Here is a 24,021-nt window from a genome sequence, read left to right on the forward strand (position 1 = left end):
TAATTTATTTACCGTCTCCCGCATTGCGAACAGAAAATAAAACTCTATTACATAATTATTTTTAAATTTCCAAATATTTTTTTCTATTTAATTTTGCGTTTTTCCGATGATATAAAGTGAACACAGGCAGTAGCGTCTAAAGGACATTGAAGAGTAAAAGCACAGGAAGTCCCGCCTCTGCCTCATTCCTCATTGGCTGTCGAGCCTCGCCGAGCGCTGCGATTGGCTTTCAACCCCAGCAGTCCTCTGTGGGGGTTTCCTGGTTTGACAGCTGTCACTGTGCGCCGAGGTCAAGGCAAAGAAGCATGGCTGCGCTGTTTAGAGGGTCACGAAATGTATTGTTACGGTGGAATAAGCATGTCGACCTTGCCGCCGGTAACGTATTCGCTTCATGTTGTCGGTTTCCCCCTGTTTTGTGTGCATGTGTGTGTGTCCAGGGGGTGAAGTGCTAGCGGAGCATTCTCAGCTCCAGCCTTGTTAGCTAGCTTGTTAGCCCTCTGAGAAAAGTCTGAACACCCACTGACCCTGTTAGCTCAATGTTTCAGTTTGGACACAGTGTCCCTGAGTTTGGACGCCTGCTGTGTGCGTCTCACTCATGGACACTGTGCTTAATGAGCGATGTGTGAAGCAATGGCTAATCTTAGCCCACATAGCATCTCTTTATCGACATATATGTAAATGTGTGGTGTCCATGTAGGGTGTCACTCTATATTGTCACAGTACTGCAGATTGCTCTACACTACACAAAAACATGGATTAGCCTTGAAGTCCAACACTGTCACAAAGCCTCCTCAATCTCCTCTCGTCCTCACCAATCCCACAATACAACACACAACACACATACGTTTCTAAATTTAGGAACAGTGGACATTGATATGGATGATGTTACCTGAAATCCAGGGACCACCACGATGTAATAGATATGCTGCTTGTATGTAGCCCGTAACTCTTCATAACCCTGAAATACTGGATAATATATATATATACAAATATATATTCATATTTCTGTGACGGTTCTTCCTCTGAAGTCTCACCCCAACGCGATCCCCCCCATTACCCGTTCAACATTTATCATTCCACTTAAATAAACTTAAATATTCATATAATTTATAAACCAAATCTATATCAGTGACTTTACTGAAACTGTATGCACCCTATTTGCCTCAATTCAATTACATTGTAAGGCCATCAATTAGATTGTTGATCATTATTCAAAAGAAAAAAGTATCAAGTTATAAGTTATTCAGTTATTAATTATGTGCAAATTATTATTTACTTGTTTCAGCTTCTCAAATATTAGAATATTTCTTTATGTTTTGTCTTTATAACTGAGTGCTATCATTGTAAACTGAGAACAATTCAAAATAGTGCAGGACTTATTTTTAAACAAAGCACAACATCTTTGGCATAGAGAAACAACAGAAATGATGAATTAATAAAAAATCAACATGTTATTGTGGAAATAATAATAATTTTATTCTAATGTACAGGTTTGTTTTACACTTAGGACTATACAGGACAAAAATCTATATTTGGATCATGCAAAGAACAAGCTAGAAAGTAAGGTCAACTGAAATGTATCGTCACTTTAATATGAACAATGATATATTCTAAGGCAAGGCAAAGCAAATTTATTTATAAAGCATTTTTATATTCATAAGAACTTTACAGGCACAAAACAGGGACAGGATAGGAACTAAAGCACAAAAAATAAAAACAAGGAAGAAAATCACAGAATATAATCAAAAAAACGTTGAATAGTTTGTAAAATGATGCAAACCAAAATCATAAGGACAGAAATAAAAGCGCTAGACTCTGAATTCAGTTATGCAAGCACATAAACTGTGTAAATTACAGTGCAATTGATGAAAAACGATGGCAAACCGAACAGTTCTTTAATCTGGATTTACAAGAAGTCTGTACTGTCTCAAATCTGAGCTCTTCTGGCAATTTGTTTATTAGTACAGAAACTAAAAACAGCTTTATCATATGTGTTTGAGAGCAATCAAGAAACTGCTGACCTGAGAGATGCAGCGTTTATACTGTGATAAGAGATCTTATATGTACTTAGGAATTGGTTTCCTGTCAATTTATGGACAAGCAATAGAATTTTGACTTTCTTTCTTTTTTTAATCCTTAAATGTTGTCTAAGTTATTGTGGAATACATTTTGGAGGAGGCTTTTAAACTGTACTTGTTTGTTGACACAGCTGTGTATTTGTGTGTGACAAGAACATCTTTGTGCATATTCAGTTAATGGGAGCGTGTTATTATCATAAAACAGAGTTCCGATAATTGGCCCTTGCAGAACTCCATGCATTGTGATGTACAGCTACTAATTGATAGAAAATAGTCCCCTAATTGAAGGCAGCTCTCAAACCAAATCAGGAGCATTTTAGAGAGAACAAGACTTTACCAGAATCTGTACTGATGTTAATGACATTCATACCCTTTGATAATATTCATCATGGAACTGTGGTTGGATGTTTATCATCACAGAAGTAACAGGACTCTGGTATCTGTATGTGTTAAAGGGTTGGTTGAATTCAAGGTGAGGCTTCCTATTAGGTCTTAACTCTCCTTGTCTAATTCTGTTGTTGTAGTCTGGATGGCCCACCGCCAGAGTTTCCACTGAGTTTAGTGTCTGTTAACCTGGCTGAACCTTGGCTGAGCATGCAGTGTTTAATAGCTTGGCCAGACTTCTCAAAAGCTGCTGGTTGGTTACAGCAGAAAGATCCAAATTTTCTCTGTTGTTATTGATCCTAATCAGTGAATTTCCAGCATAATATTTACATTTCCTATTCACTGACATTTAACTGACACTCATTAGCCAAATGGTTTTCAAAGTGAGTTACAGCTATTAATGTTTTTATTAGGCAAGTAGAATCAAGCCATAACTGTTACAACAACATGGTGTCTTAGATATCCCATGCATGCCAAACACAATTCATTAAATTTCCCTTCAGCCTCTCTGAACGTCAAAGTGTTGAGTTTGACAAGCATTCTGGTCTTCAGCTGAACAAAAGGTCTCACCATTATTCTAAAACTTCCTGTTTGTTTTCCTCCCTCAGTGTCAATGCGATCAATGGCTTCAAAAACACCAGTGGGGTTTGTTGGTCTGGGAAACATGGGCACTCCCATGGCCAAAAACCTGTTAAAGAACGGTTATCCTGTTATTGCCACTGACAACTTCCCAGAGTCCAGCAAGGAACTGCAGGACCTGGGTGCTCAGGTAAATAACATGTGCACATTTAAACTTGTATTGAACAGGCCTAATTTGCTAAGACATATAGTATCTGAAAGCGAATGAATAGACATACACCCTTTTTGAACTAATTCTTACAACAGTTGCTGAGTCAACAAAGTATGTGTTTCTGAGCCAACACATAACAGCTATAATACCTTGATTTTGTGTTGATGATGACTCCCAACATTCAGGTTGTAGACACCCCTGCAGATGTGGCAGAAAAAGCCGATCGGATCATCACAATGCTGCCGTCAAGTCCCAACGTCATAGAGGTCTACACTGGCCAAAATGGCATCCTCAAGTGAGCACATTTCACCATCACACTGTGAAACTCTAAAGCAATTAACTTCGTTCTGCCTCAATTGAAACTTGGCAAAAAGTGCACGTTAGGTGTTTAATGTACAAACAGAACAGGTTGGGCTTGACAAAACTTCTTGTACATGACATGCTAATGCCATTTGTTTTGCTCTCTTCAGGAAGGTAAAGAAGGGAACGCTGTTGATTGACTCTTCAACCATTGACCCGTCTGTTTCAAAAGAGATGGCAGCAGCTGCAGAGAAAATGGGCGCCGTGTTCATGGATGCTCCAGTTTCAGGAGGTAATGGGTCGCGGAAAGAATAATTAATCTTGTTCACCTTTCTTTGACTTGCTTTCTTTGACTTGTCTTACACCAACGAAGCCCCAACGTGTGTCCTAAGAGAGGATACGACATTTTTGTGAATGTTATTGCTGGGTTTATTTCTTTCTCAAAGAGGATATTCACTGGAAATGAGAGAACATTGTGACGGTTTAAAAACCAGAATCAGACTTCTAGTTTGTTCACTTGAGAATAAGAATCATGCTGTTAGGCCTATGACCCCTCAACTGTCTGACACTCCTTTGTATATCTAAACTATGGGACCTTTTTGCTTAGTGCTAGGACATGGGTTGTAATTACTTAGCGGGCCAGCCAGTAGTTGCCCTCGAGAGATTTTTATAGCTGCTTTTGACCGGAGGGGACTTGAAGGCAAGGTTAAGGTTTTAAGTCCTCATTATGTTGGCGCTGTCTGCCTTTGACGGCTCCTTGACAGAGCACAGGATCACCAGTCGTCCTTAATGGGCTGAGCCACGGTGGAGAATCCCATGTCAGAGCTTTTCATGTTGATGGAGCCGTAATGGCGGGTATCCCATGTTAGTGCCTTTCATGTCAGATAAAGAGCCATAAAGAGGAGAGAAACTGCTCTCACATTGAGTGCAGGAGAGGAGAGGAGGGAGATAAGAAATGAAGGAGACACACCGCTGTTAAACTGTCCATCTCTCTGTCTCTGTCTTACTTTCTTTCTCTCTCTCACACACGCCCATACACGCACTTCCTTGGAATCAGGTGTGAAGTTAAAGTATTCCACATCCTGACACTCCTGCATATCAGACTACTCACTTTGATCATAGTCTATTTGCTTTTTATTGCACAATCATGTCATACATGCACAACACACACTGCAGCCCCCTTCCTCTGCCATACAAACATAGACTTGGCCCACACGGGCATGTTTACCAGCTGGCGTCAAATAGCAAGCCGACTGCAGTCATTGAGATCAGAGCCTTAAGCCTGTTACTTTCCGCTAACACAAACACACACTGTTTACATATTATAGACAGTGCACAGTTCATGCGTGCAGTCATCTGAAGGTTGTTCCTCTGCTGTCTTTTAAACTAAGCCTCTTTTACTAGCCTGAGATGACCAATGATTTACCTGCTACCTCTGGCCTCTGCACTCAGCACTGCAGACACTCTTCTGTCACACATGCACATGTACACACAGGGCATGCACCCTCCCACCCGATGTCACTTGTAGACATCCTTAAGTACATAACTAGGTCACTGTGAAGTAGCAGAGAAGTTGTTTATGATCCATAATTACCACCAGCAACTGAGGATTTTTCACTATTTTTCACTTTTTCACAGAGATTTTCTTGACAAAGTTAACAGTTAATCGATACATCTTAAAGGGAGTCCACTGATAGATAAGTAAGGTTAGTCCCAGCCTTAAATGCACACACTAAAACACTCAGCCCCACTCTGAGCTAGGAAATGAAAGTTGGCTGGTGGTGATAGTGTGACCCTGATAAGCCAGGTTAAACCTTTAGTGACAGGTCATGAAGATTTGTTCCACTTTGTGGCAACACAACAGAAAATAGCAGAGACCTTATTGCACTCCATTCACCCACCCATCCCCTCACCACACTTAACACATCTCTGGGTGGGATCTGAGTTCACATGCTGTGTTCTAACCAGGAGATGGCACCCTACCCCAAATAGGGTACTGTCAGATTCATAAAGGGTGTGTGCGTGTGCGTGAGTGCGTGAGTGCGTGAGTGCTTGCGTGCGTGCTTGTATGTGTGTGTACAGCCCAAACTGAGCTTGTCAGGACCATTAAACCCTAAGTGGACAGAAACCCGGTCCTAGTAAGGCACAACTTAATTTCTGAGGTCCTGGGTAAGGTCAGGGATAAGATGGGAATTGTGGTTAGGTTAAGGTTAGGGTTGGACATGAATTGGTTAATATGAGGGATACAGTTTTGGTTAGGCTGTCCTCAATGAGAGGAAGTCAATGCTAAGTCCTATATATATATATATATATTATGATTTGGAGACATATGAGTACATTCACTTTTAAGTTAGTTCAGCGAAATGGGTTTGGTTCGAAGCAGATTGAGTATAAAGTCACAGACACACTGAGCACAGACTTGGTGTGATCTCCTGTGGTCTTAAAGCTTTTGCAGATGCAGCCTTCTCTCTTTGTGGCGTCTGTGTTTGTTTTTATTTTTAATTTAGATTTCTCTTTTGATATAAAATAAATCTTTTCATGTGTGGTAGGTGAGGTGGTGTATTCTACACAGAAATGTGTATTTGTGCTCTGTGTGCGTCACTGGAGGTTTGGTAGCAAACCGTGGCATTTGAATTGAAGAGTCTTAACCCTTCTTAAAGAGTCATCAATAAAAAATTCACTTTCTTCTCATCGGCTTTCCTTCTTGCACTTTGACCATCGTCTTGGCCTCATACAAACACTCTTCCGAATAGACGTAGTTATGTTAACGTAGACACTGGCTTTTCAGGCATGCCAACATATGCTTACACACACACTTGTACCACTGTCTGGTGTCATTAAATGTGTCCGCATGCAAAGTTGACCCACAACAAAACAAGCTCTGATGTCACAGACTCTGGTGTTGGCACAGCGATGGCAAAAATAGGAGGTCTGGCTACGAGCGACGGGGTCGTTAGCAGTAATTACCCAGAATGCTCGAGTTTGTGTCTGTGTACCCATGGTGGGCTGCCACTTTGCTAACGGACGGTGGCTTTAAAAAGGCTCTAAAAAACCTTTCATTGTGTTTTTCCCAGGGCAGGGAAAGTCAGTGATTGGTGCAATCGTAAGAAAGAAGGAGCCTCGGTGAGCTCTGGGTAATGTTGCTTGTTTGCGAGGCCTTATAATCCTCAGCTAACTACCTATTTAGGCTGAGTCTTAACACCACTCTAATCATATCCATCCCACATCACTGAAACCTGAGTGTTGCAGTGTGTCATTTGCTGACAGTTTGAACGTCATCCTCCAGCCTGCAGCGGCTTGTTTGAGCCAGGCCTGGCACCGGTTTGTTCGTCAATCAGCGTCGCCAATCCACTCCTCTGCTGACTGGTCTTGGCTCTAGTTCTCCCTCCAGGCATTCAGGGCCTGGAGCGTCTTCCACAAAGATCAACACTGATTTTGTCTCACACTCTGGTTCCAACGAATAGTTGGAACAAACTTAAATTCAAATAATAGTTAGTAGTCCTTCTCTGAGTTAAGTAATCAGTTGTGAGGTGCAGGGGGGCAGTGGTTGCTGTCGCAGTCTGTCATGTTGATTGCTAACCAGCACTAGAGAGCGTCAGTGGTCCAAAGACTAGATTAGCATAACAAGCCTTTCACTGACAGGTTTTGGGGACACTGAGGGAGAATGTGGTGGGGGGGGGGGGGGGGGCGGGGGGGGGCAGTGGGAGGGTGTAAGTGACCAGAGATGGCGATGATGGAGGGGTGGTTATGGGGGATTCTAGCCTATGCTCCAGATGGAGGGAGACCCACAGCAGCTGGGGACTGGCTCTTACATCTCTGCCCCTGTGTCATCTGTTGTGTGTGTGTGTGTGTGTGTGTGTGTGTGTGTGTGTGTGGCTGGGTGTGTGCCTGTCCTCGTATGTGACCATATACACGTGTGTTTTCAGACAAATAGCCAGCTGGTGTATGAGTCATACAAAAAGTCTCTGTCCGTCAAACGTAGCGCAAATGTCACACTGCATGTCACTTATCTAAAAGGGAATTAGCATTCTGTCTGTATGAAGGACAGTTTCTGCACTTTAGCCATATACTGTGTGTGTCTGTATTTGTGTGTGTTTGTGTCCCTGCCTGCTAACAGCCTAATTGGGGATCATTATTAACTTGCTCTATCCTAGATGAGTCTCATCGGGCCACGGGAAGGGATTGATCGTGGATCTCTCCTGCGCCCTGCATCCTCTGTCACATAGCATTGACCAGCCTCTCCCCCTACGGAATACAGCAGTTACTGATGATGATGATGATAATGACGATGATGATAAGGGCTAGTTTGGTGGTCAGTGAACAGATGTTGCAAACTAAAACTCTTAAGGCTGGAGTGTCACTTGTGTATAAGAAACTGTGCCGACTCTTTCCCCCTCATTTTTCTTTCCAAAACCCAAACTTTCTCCGGTCGCCTACTTTCTCGAGGTTCTCATGGAGCGTTTGTGTGTTGGAGTCAGTTCTCATGGCTCTGTGCTCGTAAACTGGAGCCGATAAAGAGTCTGTTTTTAACATAACAGAGGGGCATTAGCAAAGTTGGCAGATAAACTGTTGAAAGTGCTGAATTTTTTCGTGTGTTTTTATGCATGTGAGCGATTTTGGTTAACGCATACCCTCTTACTGTTTGACTTATTCACTCGATATCCGTTACGCTTTTTTACGGGCCCTGTTTGGGTTTTTAATTTGTTTGAGGAAAAAAAATCTCTGCCCTTGGGTGTAATTATAATGGTCGACCACATGAGGCTGTGTTGTTGGCCTGTAAACATCCTACCCCCACTGGCTTACACTGCAAGAAGTCAACTCCCATTGACTCAAGGCTGTAACACTATTAAGTGTGAAAGCGCTCTCAGTATGAATTATATATGACTGCATCCGAGCCAAAACTTAAACCTGGCATGTGCACATAGTTTAAAACCTGGTAGCAAACAAGGTACTGCATTGCCAAAGCCTGAGCTTGTTTACACAAACTACATTTGGACGTGAAGGTGTGGCGTTATATCTGGCGTATCTCTAAATCTCTCCTGACATTCTTCTTGTAAAAACAGCTCCATTATCATTTGAGGAAATGAGGTGTTTGAAGGAACGCTAATGATATTATAGGTGTTGTTTTGCTCTCAGTGTTTTTCCATATACTCTGGGGGGAAAAAAACACGGTTGTGGCATGCTGTCAAATGCGTCATTCATTACCCAACTCTGGGAACATCCCGTCTTGTGTGCACGTGGGTCCGTGATTGTGTGTGTTTGCACAGCCTCATATTCACAAATGTAGTTTAATTTAAACCCACCACCAATAAAAAGTGCCTACTGGTTTACATGCGGCTCGTAACTCCAAGACATGGCCTCAGAAGCTCCAACTGACGTCGTATTGGCGGCCGGCTCTGGGATCTGCACCTGTCCCTTCATGGTACACACACGCACACACATACACAGGAACACACAAACACACAGAGATACTGCATGCAGATGTACACAGACATTCTTGCTTACTTTGTATGTAATGCACCACTTCAAAACAGCCCCAGTTTAAACGGTTACAAGGCTGTCAGGAACTGCTTTGGTTGATTCCTTCTGGGTTTGATGTAAGAAGTGCTAATGAATTTAGTGTTTACTACGAACAGGCCAAAACCAAAGTTGTTGCTCTGATCTTCCTTTGCCTTCACACAACTAGTTTCAACCTCTCATGCTGATGGTTAATGCCTGATGTGTAGAAGCCTGCTGTTAAGCATCTGTGCTAATCGTGTTTGATTGCTTGCTTATTAACTTGAATCTTGTTAATAGAGGAGATCAGTGGAAGGAGCTGTCTATAACTGTCTGCTACTACAAAGAAGCTTGGGCCACACATGCACACAGTCGCAGACTCTGATGCGTCATACGATGTTGTGATCAAACCCTTATGACAACGAATTTAAACGAGGTTTGATATTTGCATGAATGAGAAGAAAACACAAATACAACCACGCATGTAGAACGTGACCCTAATCCATTAAGACATTTTTGTTTGATTTTAATGTAAATGTAAAAATGTAATCTGGGTTAATTATTCTGCAAAATAAAAGTTTTAATTTCTGCACATATCGGCAATTTTAAATGCAGATACCAATAGGTCTGTACCGAGATTATCAGCCGACCAATATATCGTCAGGCTACTTAAAATTTGTACTTAATTAATAGTCCATCCATTTTCAACATGGGCAGATAATATTGGTGTTGGGCTATTTTGGGTGGCAGAGGCATGATTGTTTCCATTACTGCATTTCCCAGACATTTAATTACTTTCCTCCTTAGTCTCAGTCTGATCTTCTGTCCCTGTCCGTATTGTTTTGATCACTATTGCATATTTAAATTGTTGAGAATTTACTCAGTAGATTTTGATGTGCCATTATGTAGTGTAGCTTAATTTATCTCCATTTTTTAGTACCTTCATCCCTATTTTCCTCTTTCCTCTTCATCTCTCTACCCTGTATCTTCTATCATAGGTGCCCCCCCCCCCCCCCCCCCCAAACACACACACACACACACACCCAGACAGATACATACACACACACACACACACACATACGCACACCTTGTCTCCCCCCCTAGGGGGCGTCGTGTAGTTGTGTAGTGCTAACGATCCAGGACTGTCACTCCCGCTGGGATGGATGAGCCGGCAGACCCGGTGCTCGGGAAACCTCATTAGGATTCCTCTTTAATCCGTCTCTGACAGGACCGGCCCAAGAACAGGACGTCCCTGCATGCACACACACAGACATACACACCCACATACACCCTGAAACACAGACATGCACACACATGATAAAAGTGAAGACACTATCTTAGACTCGCATACACGCACAATAAACAGTCACTGATACCCCCAACACACACGCGCACATGCAACCGTACATTGTTATGCTAATGATATGTTATTCTTCCAGCGCAGAGGATCTTCCATCATCCTGGTGTCACTGCTTATAGAAATCCACTACAGATCATAAGAGCTTATTATGGGTGATTAGTTAATTTGAGGGAGGGAGAGTTGGGAGGGATGCTGGGAGGTAGAGAGAGAACGATTGTTTTCCTTCTCTGCTGTCATATCTACGTCTCCCTCTACTTCTCTCTCTCTTTCTCTCTCTCTTTCTCTCTCTCCCTCTTTTCCCTATCCTTCCCTCTATTCTCAGTGGGATCTATTGATCAGCAAGTTGACTCTGTTATCAATAATCTCCTCTTTAGTCGTCCGCGAACAGTGATCTCCACTAATGAGCCAGCTCAGTTGTCACACTGGTGTGTGTGTGTGTGTGTGTGTGTGTGTGTGTGTGTGTGTGTGTGTGTGTGTGTGTGTGTGTGTGTGTGTGTGTGTGTGTGTGTGTGTGTGTGTGTGTGTGTGTGTGTGTGTGTGTGTGTGTGTGTGTGTGTGTGTGTGTGTGTGTGTGTGTGTGTGTGTGTGTGTGTGTTCATTTTTGTTATCTCTTAAGGACCTTTTCTATCAACACAGAGGTCTACTGACCTCATGGTCATGACGAGGCTCAACTTAATAAGGTTTTAGGCTGTACACATTGAATGGAAAATAATGCAAAGTCCTAATAAGGAAAGCTGCATAAACCTGTGTGGGTGTGTGCATGCGTGTAATACAATTGTACAGTCATATTATGGGGACTTCTCTTATGAGGACAAAAAGCATGTCCTCTTAATATAAATAATATGAATAAGATAAGAAAGGATAAGAAAATAAAATTTATAATAGTAATTTGAGGAGATGATGTGTTTAAAAGTGACGTTATGGTTTGTGTCCAAACAAGGATAGTTGTACAATCAGAACAGAACTGATTGGCTGAACTTTGACTTCCATTAACTGTGATTAAAGAGGAAAAGAAAAATCTTTATCTTTTCATTTTTTTTCCTAATTATATAATGATGACAGCATCAAGAGAAGTGCTACGGATACTTCAGCACTGTACAGTATGCACTACATGATGCCTACATGTAAATACAATTTAGTCACAGACAAAAGCCTCAACAATCTCTGCTACTAAATAAAAACTTGGTATAAAATAAACCCAGACTCAAAAAGATTAAGTCAGACATATAAATAAGGGCATAAAGGAGATGAATCTATCATGTCAGTGGTCTGTGGACCATATGTTTGTATGATTGGTGTGTGGGGCGTCCTTATGTTAAGCGTGTGTTCGTCGTGCGCTGAGGGCAGCTGCCGCAGCATGGGCCTTGGTCTTAATTATGTGGCCCTAATGGCCTACTGACAGCTCATCGCTGACACTCACACGTTGTACACATACAGTGAAGTGGCATCATCGAACACTTGACAACACTGCCGCCAATTAAAGAAGGGGGAGGGTAAGAAAAGAGAAACATTCATGTTTATGGGTCATGGAAATCTACAGTAACTCTCCTCCTCTCCTGCAGTGAAGTCTGATAATGTGATGTCAGCTCTTCTGTGCCTGGTAATTCCCTTTAAATTATTAACACCAACATTATTAGGCTTTTACTATTAAGAGGCCTTTCATTAGAGCCAGACAACACCCTAAAGAGAGATTTGAACTCTTCTCTCTCCATCCTCCTCTCTTTCTCTTGTTCTCTCTTTCTCTCTTTCTCTCTTTCCTTCCTGTGGAGAAAGTCGGTCACTTTGTCCACATTTTCCTGAAGGATGCTTCTCTCTGACCTTCCTCTACTTTATGGCTCATGTACTACTTTTGAAACTATTGTATGTACGCATTATTATTTTTCTACATTATATATTATGATTACCACCAATTAATTGTGTTAATGTCTGTGGTCTCATCACTTAAACATTAAACAGACAGTTCCATTGCATAAGAGCTTTAGGCCAGCTGGGTAAAAGCCACGCTGAAAAGGGGGGTTATTGCTACATTATGGACCCTGTGGGGAGGTGGGGGGGTGAGGTTACCTCCTACAACATGGCATGCTTCTTAAGCCATCAGGCATGGGGAGGGACACCTAATTGAACATGATAAAGTGTAAAGTTAATTACCCCTCACGCCTGTCACTGATACCCCCATGGGGGGGGGGCATGTGCCTCAGGCACAGCTGTTGGTGTGAGTGTGTGTGTGTATGTGTATAAGCGAGAGAACGAGTAGGGGGGACAGGACAAAAGGCAAGGGCTCCCACGAGAGTTGTGCAGTGGATGATGGCAACAATCGGCTTTTAAAGATACCTCTGTCCCTCTGGTGCACAACTACTTAACACGCCTGTCCCACCATGAGTCTCACACACACGAACACACAGAAAAGTACACAGTTGACCTTTCAGATGCAGTTGGTAGTATTGAAACAGTCATCAGTTGATATATGATGTTCTTTGTGTATCTACTAACTAACGCTGCTCAGTGACTATGATTAGTCAGCGCCTTTTCAAAGCTTTGTAAATTTTAACTCACCATTCCACTTTATACATAGATGCTGTGTGTTGCAGGTCTGGGTTGAGCTACTGTACTGTGGATCAATATGTTAAATGTATTTACTATTGAGTACGTGTTCACCTCAGCTAAGCTCATGTCTTTAGCAAGTGTTGTGTGTGTGTGTTTAGGTGTTGGGGCTGCCAGCCTGGCCAAACTGACTTTCATGGTGGGTGGAGTGGAGGAGGAATACAACGCTGCACAAGAGCTGCTCACCTGCATGGGAGCCAATGTTGTCTATTGTGGACAGGTTGGCACCGGGCAGGTAAAGACTCACACATGCTAACACACACAGGCATGCCCCTCTTCATTTCAAACAGCCTCTGATAACATATACCTCATTTACAACCAAATTAGCGGAACCCCTTTCTTGTTACGCTGCGAAACCTACTAAAAAAGGTCATTGACTCCTTTCCCATTGCCAGTGGAGGACTCTGCCTTCCTTATTTTTCCATGATGCATCATACTCGATGTCATGATGAGAAGCTATCTCACCTTTTTGTCTTGCCAAAGAGTCATTTGACCTGACCGTGAATACCGATTTGAATCCATTCCCACTGCAGATAAAAGCCAGATGTTAGTAGGTGTTAGTGGGTTTTTTGACCGGTGGCAAAGGGGTTATACACAATAATTAACTTATTTCAGTCCAGTTAAGTCAACACATTGAAATGAACAGGAGTTGTGCAAAAGTGCTTTGCAGTCATGGCACAAAAAGAGCAACACAATAATGGATAAAAAGAAGAAAATCACAATGAAACGACAAGAAAAACAAAGTAGTAAAAGACACTGAAGTTAAAAAAAGGACAGATAAAGTATAATAATCCCAGGCTTTAACAGAATCAGATTCAGGCTGAATTAAAAGCAAGATTACGAGGTAGCAATTTAAAAATCAAATTGGGGAGGGACCTGATGACGAAAGGGAGAATAAATCTAGTTCAGTCATTTAAATACAAAAATACCCAGATATATAAAGACAATTATTCAAATGTAAATATACGATTTTTTTTTCTTTCTCTATTCATTCAAACATACACACAAACACCATGTGTTATAGGATTTAATAATCATCCTTACAGTATAGTAATCGGAAATAAACTCTCCAAAAAAGTATAAAACATGAATAAGAATTTTCTAATTTAAATCACATAAAGACAAAGTATTTAATCCTCAGGGAGACTGCCTGTTTATACAGTTAATCATGAGGTTGCTTTATGTGAGTGCACACAGACATCTTTGACTACTGGTTTAAAAATGTGCATGTGTTTGTATGTTGTAAAGACTATCTTTTTTTCTTTTACACTAAGAATATCCTGTTAAAGATTTTTTTAGGCGTATCCACTAGGTTTTTACAAAGCGGGATCATGTCACATCTATGTCTGACAGACCTTTTAAATGTATTTACGCTCTTTATTACAGTATCTGTTTTACATGCTGCCTTACAAAACCCCATTCACATACACACGACGTGCTCTGTCTCTGTCTGTTTGACCCTCACCAGGCTGCAAAGATCTGCAACAACATGCTGCTGGCCATCGGGATGATTGGGACTGCAGAGACCATGAACCTCGGCATCAGGTATTGTCCATCAGTGTTGTCTAAGCTGCTTCCAGTCTGCTATGCTAAAGAGAGAAACACAAAGAGGACAACAGTTATCAGTGGCTACATTTACATTAGCAGCTGTAATTATTATGTGGGAAAGCACAGGTAGGCTCTTCAAAGTGACTGTTGCCAGGGTTTTAGGCAGTTGGTCCATTGAGGTTAATTTTCCTCTGTGAAGAGATGGACAAATCCTCCTGAGTCAATTATGAGAAGTACAAGCACCACAAACTTAAAGAAGCCCAATTGACAGTTCCACATTTAACCAAGCAGGAATACGACCATGTGAACTCGCCCTTAGATATAGCCATTGCTATAAACGAAATTACTGTACCAGTGATATGGCTGTAACTGTAGAAGTAATTTACTGCTTCAATACAGGTTTAGAAATGTGTGTGTCTGTGTGCGTGCATGCGTACGTGCATGTGTGTGCAGTTTATGGAGGTGCAAAGGGGTCAGTGCAGCCCAGAGTCGGAGCTGCTTCTGCTGGAGAGAGATGGATGAGGGGGCAGAGCCACAGACTCTGATTTACATCTGCTGATTGAGCTCTCACTAGTATCCTGTCACACCCCTGTCACTGAACGCAGCCTAGAAATCCCATCATTCATCATGCCTTGTCCTTGCACAAAGCCTCATTGGCCAGAGCACTGAGCATGATGGGATATGAAGTCCTCGACCAGTACAATCAATATGGCGTAAAAGGATGGAGAACATGGCGCTCATTCAATTTGATTGCACCTTCATGTAAATTTACAGAAAATTGTTCATGTTTATGAATCATAACTGGGTCTTTGTCCTTGACTTTGCATCCTAACTGGAAACAGTTTTCTTTTTGTATTTTGTGTGTTGTATTTGTCTGTTAATGCTGCCGTGCATACTGTGGCAAAAGTGTTTATCTCTTGAATAGGTTACTCTTTAAAATGAATCTTAATGAGACTTGCTTGGGTAAATTAAAGATAAATATTCTGTCTATACTATATTGATGAGGACAATGGGGAGATGCACTTAAATGTGATACTTTGGTAGCATGTAGCATTTCAAGATGACCCAGCTGCTAGTTACAGCTTTAACGTGATTTGAATCATTGCAGATTTGTGATATTTCAGGCTAGCGTCGTTGTTACTTGGTCTCGTCATGTGTCCCATAACCTCTAACATTAGATGGTAGCTATGACTGACAAAACTATCGCTTAGCTCGAATGTCTGGGTCTGAGAATATCTACCTAATATATAATGTTGATGCATGATAAATAAAGTTGGATTTCTATTTGTGAAAATGCAGATATGGCAGTGGAATTTCAGTGGAGTATAACCTCTGCCAAGGCTCAACAGTCCCCTTAGGAAACCACATTTAATATCACTAGTTCAGAATTTGTATCTGGATCTGCATTAAATTGAAGAAACACATACATATCAGTCACCTAAGCATCCTGCTAATTAACAAACAAACACAGCAGAAAACCCCACACATCTGTTATTCCTCATATGAATGAATTACCAGGTTCGTCAGATTAGATTTTCACCTTTAGAAGAATGAATTTATTCTCCACCCTGATTATACATATCCCACGTCAATAATAGACTGTTTCCTCTGTCTACTCTATATGTTTTATGGGTTTTGCAGCTTAAATGGTGTGTGGACCCATTTTGCGTGTGTGTGCGTGCATGAGCGTGTGCGCATGTCTGTGCGTTGCTCTTCGCCCCGTGCAGCTGTGTTAGTGCAGCTGATTTATCTGTGCTGAGACAGAGGAGGAAAATTGGCATGAGCAGTTGCACATAAATCCCAACACTAGACCTCTGAAATATGGAGGCATTAAGGGAGCAACACAGATTTACACATTGCCACACTGTCACACTGATGCACTCACACCTAGACTCACAAATTTACATCCAGAGACACTGAACACAGCAGTTTTGTACCAAACTGCAAGAGCACCTATACTCTCGGTGCACATCATTATAAGGTATGCCTTGAAAAATCCTTAAGAATACTAACCACTGCATCCCCTCATTTTGAATTTGAATTATTCTTTATATCATCTGACCCATATTCAGACGTTGTCGCGTGAGTATACATGTGTACAGTGTTTCTCACTCTTCTTACTAGTTGACCTCTGGGGCTTTATTAGAGGGTTTGACGAAGACTGTCATTGTTTAGAGAGAGAGACGACACCCTTAAATCTCCCATGCTGCATTGCGGCCTCTTATGCAGAGGAGACGCTCTCTTAGGTATTAGGTGTGCTGATACACACACAGACACACAACTCAGTCCGAGACAAAGGCGTCTGAGCGCTCACAGCCAATTTAAAGCAAAACAGCAATAACATTTTATCATCTTGGACTTGGGCCTGATAGAGCTGCCCTTTCTGTGAGTGTGTGTGTATGTGTGCGTGTGTGTGTGTGCATGTATGCGTGTGTGCCTGCTAGGTCCTTACCTGCTCACACAGACAGACGCACAAACACACTCTCATACAGAGTTCTGTTCATGGAGCTAATTTGTTGATCTCAGATGGAAGCTTGGGCCGTCTTCAACAGAGCGTGACGTTCTCCTAGTGCAAGGAATGGCCATGCATGACAATTATGAGTGCGCACACACACACACACTCGCTCCGAAGCACACATTCACATCCTGTCTCTCTGCTTTTCTTTCTTTCCCTCTCTCTCAGCTTTTTCCTCTCCATCTTTATTTGCTTCACCTTATCATTTGTCTCTTCTCTTTTAATCCCTTCATCTCTTTCCTGCCTGTTGTAATTTCTGCACGCAGCCATCCAGTCGGTGACGGAGGGGGATGAGAAGCTGTAGCATAGAGGGGCAGCGGTGATTTTAATGATACACTCGAAGATAAAAGGACAGGAAGCCGACGAGAGAAAAAGACGACTGGCTCGGGGAGGGATATGAGGCTTTTACGGCTCACGGTTCACCTCACACACCTGTGTACCTGCACTCATTCATCCATACAAACATGCGGCCATTGGTGCACACAAGTAGGAACACACATTTACTCCCTTATTTGTTTAACGGGGAGAACAACGGCGAATCAAAGGGTATAGCAACATACAATCCTTTGTGTCGCGACAGAAATAGGTTTGCCACCACACACATGAATACAGACACCTCCTCCTCCTCCTCTCACCATAGCTCAAATGAATTGTGAGCATATGCTCTGATGAAGATTAAAGTTGGGTGATAAATGTGCTTGTTGCCTCTATAAATGGAATAGTAAATGCTTTTGTGTGTATATGTGCTCGTTAGCTCTTTAATGTAATAATAAATGGGGAACGGGTTGGGCTTCATCTCTTGTGGTACAGACCAGGATGAGGAGCTAATTGCCATGAAAAGACAGTTAATATCTGAGCTGCAAATGAACTCCACCTGCTCGAGCTCCCAACACATAAACGCTTAAATGCCCTCCCCTTTTATTATTTCCACTGCCACCTCCATCTTGATTTTATCTCACATTTCTTTAATCTGCAGTGGCATCACACAGCAACACGTTTGTTTTAGTGTTCGTGCTTGTGTGTGTGTGTACCCATGTCAATCCTGTTAAACCGTGACATGTCCTCTTCTCCACGCAAATTACCGCAGGCGAAGAACACCACCACCGTGTCAGCTAATAACCACGACTGTGTATGTGTGTATGTGAGTGTGTGTGTGAGGGGAGCAGGAGGGGATCTTCATTGATTTATCGTTAACAGAGGACAACAGCTCCCCGTCAGCGTCTCTGGTCGCTATAACAAACGATCTGTGCGCTCGGACGCGCTTTATTGTAGCTCAGCCAGTAACCTTTTCAGCTGCTGACCCAGAACACTGGGAGGAGCTCTGTGTGCGTGTGTGTGCACGTAGAAATGGGGGGGGGGGGGGGGGGGGGGGGGGGGGGGGGGGGGGGTTGTGTGCGATGTCAAACATATGTCCCCCAGAGTCCTCAGACAGGGAGGTGTCAGCAGGGAAGACAAGGGGGAGGAAGAGGAGAGGCAGGATGTTAAGGGAGATGCTTGCAGACATAAACTGAAAAAAAGCCATCATGAGTGAGGCTACCACAAAAAAAAAGAACTATGAGTTAGAACATGTGTGTACACACAAACGCACACACGCACACAGTGTCACTTATGCCACGTTATCAATGGATACATTTTTCAAAAAACGAGGGCGTCAGAGGGGACACAAAAGAGACGAAGGGGAAAGGAAGAGGGAGACATGGCGAGGGTGTAAATGCAATTCCCATTCTTAATTAGTTGGTAGACAGCTAATAAAAACTGTGGTAGTAATGGCAGAATGAGAGCCAGGTGGAGGGAGGGGGGGAGGCTGCCGGCCTTAAGGACCTATGATGGTTTAATAGTCATATAGAGAGCAGAATAGAGTTACGGGCCTGTAAGTAACAGTGAAGTGAGACAGCCAGGGCTTGATGTGGTCAGCTTTACACTGGCCTTTTAAAATGTTAATATACAAAAGCTGCACTACACAGGCAGATTGAACTACTGACACAGACGCTGTAGTTGCACCCTCCCTGCTGTAATGCTTGGCACTTGGTTTGTCTGCCCCTTGCTTATTTCTGTCTGTCCTCTCTTTGCCTCTTTAAAAAAAAGATATCGCATCCTGGAGACTTGTCCTCTTGCATATGGAAGTAGGTTGCTGCAAAATGGGGCAGCAAAAGTAAGAGCATGCTTCTGTAAATGACAGCGAGGTTTATGGCTCCCCTGTGCTGCTTAACCACTTCTCCTCCTCCTCCTCCACTTTCTTTCTTTTCATGAAAAAGGGGATGATGAAGGATAGATGTGCCGGTAAACATCAATACTGCATTAGCCGGCATTACAAAGCCTTCAGCCATTAACACTGAGGAATGGTCGCAGCCGGGAATAAGGTTCAATGGGGGTCACTACAATCACAGGGCGCCCCCACACCTATCTTTCTCCATGTTGAGAAAATGTATTCCATAATTGGCGTTCCTGTTCCTCCAGACTTCTTGCATAATTCCTCTATTCTTTCTTACCTCTACCGTGTCCTCACTTAGCCTAACAAGTAAAAAGGAGGTATAATAATCTGTTCATCAATTACAAATTCATCTTTTCCCTTTTTTCTACCTCTTATAGACAAGAGTCAGTAATGTTACAGTGCGCGTCTGCTCTGAAGTACCACTGGATCTCCCAGATAACATTTCCACACAAGATACTGATTTGTCTTCTTCCTCTTCTTGTCCCAGACTTGGTTTAGACCCAAAGCTGCTGGCAAAGATCCTCAACATGTCCTCAGGCCGTTGCTGGTCCAGCGATACGTACAACCCAGTCCCTGGTGTCATGGATGGAGTCCCCTCTGCCAACAACTACTTGGGCGGCTTTGGAACCACACTAATGGCAAAGGTACAAAATTTGTTTCATTACCAGGTTAATTTATTGATTATTTGTTTGGTCTGTGTTTGTTTGAAATTAATAAAGAATACCCACAACATGCTTCCAGAGCCAAATGTGAAATCTTCAGAAATCCTGTTTAGTCCAACTTACGGTTCAAAACACAAATGTTCATTTCCCCATTAAGATAGACATGGGAACGTAACAGATCCACACACTTTGGCTTGATAAATGATGATGAAATAATTACACCATTCCTCAATATTTCTCCCAGTAATCAATCAAACACATGATTAAGCATTTCAGCTGCTACTCTCTCTACTGTTCTTTTCTTTATTTAGTCTCTTTTTGTCCATCTCTCAACTGTTTCATTGTCTCACTGTTCTATTGTCTCAGTGTGGCTCTATGTGCTCTCCTCTTCACCACTCCAACTGTGACTTATTGTGTGCCACTTGATTTTTACTGCATTAGCTCTCCTGTAATGGTTAATCTGTCTATTATCCGGTGCATCTAGGTGTCTGTTAAATCACTTACAATGTATGCTCTGCATACACAGCTCAGTAAAATAATAATTAAGTAACGTATAATGTATGAATAGTTATAAAGCAAATTCAGTTTCATTTTATGGAAAACAATAAACAATAAATTTATTGTTTGACAATATCTTGTAGAACTGTTCAAAGGGGACTCACTAATGACAATTTGGAAATAGTGGGAATAATTCTGAAGTAGCTCAAGAGCATCAACACAGGCCTAAAAAACAACTGACTAGTATGTTAGTCTACCTATCTCATATTCCCCATCTTTCTTTTTCTGTTTCCAGGATCTTGGTTTGGCCCAAAACACTGCCACCAACACTAAGACGCCGATCCCTCTGGGCTCCCTCGCCCACCAGATCTTCAGAGTCATGTGCTCCCGCGGTTATGCTAACAAGGACTTCTCGTCTGTCTTCCAATTCCTACGTGAGGAGGAAGGACAGTGAATGCAGGGGGAGCACCGTTAACTGTGATATTAGCATACACACACATAAATACACACACACACACAAAAAACACACAGAGACACATTTCAACCACACACCCCAGTGCCCCTTATCCCACTATGCTCAGGAGAGACTAAGGCCTTGCCCTCAGGCAAAGATCAGCAATCCAATTAACATACTGTATGTTGACACGTGTCCCCTCATTGCATTAGCTGAATCATACTTTGAATTCATGGCTCTCCCTTTTGAATGTGGGGAAATGCTAAAAACTGACCTTAGATAACGTATCTGGAGACGAAGCCAGCTGACGAGAGGTAGGACGAGGCGCTGCAGGCTTACACAAATCAAGGCAGACGTAATGTATGTGGTATTTTAAAGATGATCGAGAAGTAATAATTGCATGAATGATAAAAGTATGTTTTTGTCAGGTTTGCTCTTTTTGCCTGTTACTCAAATGACCAGGATCTGTCCCTGTTCAAGTAAATTAAGAAATCGAACAAAAGCAAGATACAGTAAGGATTAACATAGTGATGAAAAAAGAGACGGTGAAAGAGTTTGGGCTACACTCATGGAAACAAAATCCAGAGGCATTACAAAACTGGCCGTACATGAGAGTTTACCTTTGGTGTTACATTTCTTTGTTTCTGGCAGGACCTTGGTCACTCGGGTGACACCTGAGACTTCCTGCCAACGTACAAACTTTATTATTTCGATCATGAATCATCCAGTTATCTTACTTACTCAGTTAAAGTATTTTCAATTCTTGGTTTCCACAATTACAGTGAATCAGCCAGTTCTTCTCTGCTGCACCATAAGATAAATACCTGGTTATTTTTGCACTGTGTGCATCGCGGTGTGATGTGCTGGGTTATTTTGATACAGTTCCAGAATCTCTTAGAACCTACCTCTCTCCACTACTGTCCTCATCTGCTCTCCACTACAGCATTGTTATTATTATTGTGTGACCAACGCTGTTAAAACTGTATACTGTTTACTACACAATGTTCTCGATTTCCAACACATTCTCTTACCCGTTAGGTCGATCCTTCTCGCATATGTATGACGTCTGTGTAAAGTGTCAGTGAGGAACGGTTCCTCCCTGCTATGAGCAAATGTACATAATGTATATTCATATTGTCGTGTAGTAATGAAGAGGAATCTAAAAGAACCGTCACTTTTTTTAGTAAAATTCTTTCATTGTCTCTACAGTTTGTCTTTGCTCTGTGAAACAGATCCTCCGTCACACTGTAGCCTAAAATAAAAGATGTTCTGTGGATTGTGTGTTTGACTGGTCTGTTGGTACAGTTTGTTGCTGAAGTTAAATATAGCTCATGAAGTTACTGCTCAGTGGTGGATGTTCAATGACTTGGGTGCACACTGGGAAAGTAGAGCTTACAAATTACATGTCAGGGATCAGTTGAGGCTCAATAGTCATCTTACCTGTTAATTGATGGCAATATAGACACCATCATTTTTTTATGGAAACAGTTCTGTACTTTCTGTTTGAACCCATAATCAGTCTTTGTCCAAAGTACATAAGCTATATCGACAAATCAAAAGGGCGATGTGGCCATGTTTATGTACCCAATTCAATACTGTATATAGTCATGGACAAGTAACCATCGATACTTGTTCTTTTACCTAATACTTTTGTCCATACCCTATCCAAAATCAGGGGATCACCAAAGTGGTTTGGATTATCTTCAGGGGATCTTGAATGTTTAAACAAATTTTCATGGCAATTCAAAACCATAGAGAAGCACTCCAGACCAAAGTGGGTCGACAGACAGAACAACTTCATACAACCGGTCAGAAATTGGACGCCGATTTTAATACTTAATAGCTGACTTCCTTTTCTTCTTTTTTGGATCATGCCAGCTGTTTTCTGTTGGATGTACAGTGCCTTGCATAAGTATTCACCCCCTTTGGACTTTTCTACATTTTGTCATGGTATAACCACAGACTAAAATTTATTTCATCGTGAGTTTATGTAATTGACCAACACAAAATAGTGCATCATTTGGAAGTGGGGGGAAATATTACATGGATTTCACAATTATTTACAAATAAAAATCTGAAAAGTGTTGAGTGCATATGTATTCACCCCCTTTACTGTGAAACCCCTAACAAAGATCTGGTGCGACCAATTGTATTCACAAGTCACATTTGCAAGTCACATAATTAGTAAATAGAGTCCACCTGTCTCAGTATAAATACACCTGTTCTGTGACGGACTCAGAGTTTGTTGGAGATCATTACTGAACAAACAGCATCATGAAGACCAAGGAGCTCACCAAACAGGTCAGGGATAAAGTTGTGGAGAAATATGAAGCAGGGTTAGGTTATAAAAAAATATCCAGAGTTTTGAACATCTCTCTGAGCACCATAAAATCCATCATAAGAAAATGGAAAGAATATGGCACAACCGCAAACCTACCAAGAGGAGGCCGTCCACCCAAACTGAAGAGTCGGACAAGGAGAAAATTAATCAGAGAAGCAACCAGGAGGCCCATGGTTACTCTGGAGGAGTTGCAGAGATCCACAGCTGAGGTGGGAGAATCTGTCCACAGGACAACTATTAGTCGTCTACTCCACAAATCTGGCCTTTATGGAAGAGTGGCAAGAAGAAAGTCATTGTTGAAAGGGATCCATAAAAAATCCCGTTTGGAGTTTGCCAGAAGCCATGTGGGAGACACAGCAAACATGTGGAAGAAGGTGCTCTGGTCAGATGAGACCAAAATTGAACTTTTTGGCCTCAATGCAAAACGCTATGTGTGGCGAAAACCCAACACTGCCCATCACCCTGAGCACACCATCCCAACAGTGAAACATGGTGGTGGTAGCATCATGCTGTGGGGATGCTTCTCTTCAGCAGGTACAGGGAAACTGGTCAGAATAGAGGGAAAGATGGATGGAGCCAAATACAGGGAAATCCTTGAAGAAAATCTGATGCAGTCTGCAAAAGACTTGAGACTGGGGCGGAGGTTCATCTTCCAGCAGGACAATGACCCTAAACATACAGCCAGAGCTACAAAGGAATGGTTTGGATTAAAGAATGTTAATGTCTTAAAATGGCCCAGTCAAAGCCCAGACCTCAATCCAATACAGAATCTATGGCAAGAC

At 42.1% G+C, this 24,021-nt stretch overlaps 1 protein-coding gene across 1 annotated transcript; it reads left to right on the plus strand.

The window, feature by feature from the left end:
- The first annotated feature begins 239 nt into the window (after positions 1–239).
- hibadha (3-hydroxyisobutyrate dehydrogenase a) lies at positions 240–22,172 on the plus strand. The gene is made up of 8 exons (XM_053446773.1): positions 240–375; positions 3,071–3,231; positions 3,438–3,547; positions 3,723–3,844; positions 13,111–13,244; positions 14,478–14,554; positions 19,772–19,928; positions 20,740–22,172. Exons 1-8 carry the CDS (start codon positions 306–308, stop codon positions 20,896–20,898), a joined length of 990 nt encoding a protein of 329 aa, XP_053302748.1. The 5' UTR covers positions 240–305; the 3' UTR covers positions 20,899–22,172.
- Positions 22,173–24,021: the final 1,849 nt, after the last annotated feature.

The sequence above is a fragment of the Pleuronectes platessa genome, chromosome 18, assembly GCF_947347685.1.
Source record: "Pleuronectes platessa chromosome 18, fPlePla1.1, whole genome shotgun sequence".
In the NCBI taxonomy this organism is placed as follows: domain Eukaryota; kingdom Metazoa; phylum Chordata; class Actinopteri; order Pleuronectiformes; family Pleuronectidae; genus Pleuronectes; species Pleuronectes platessa.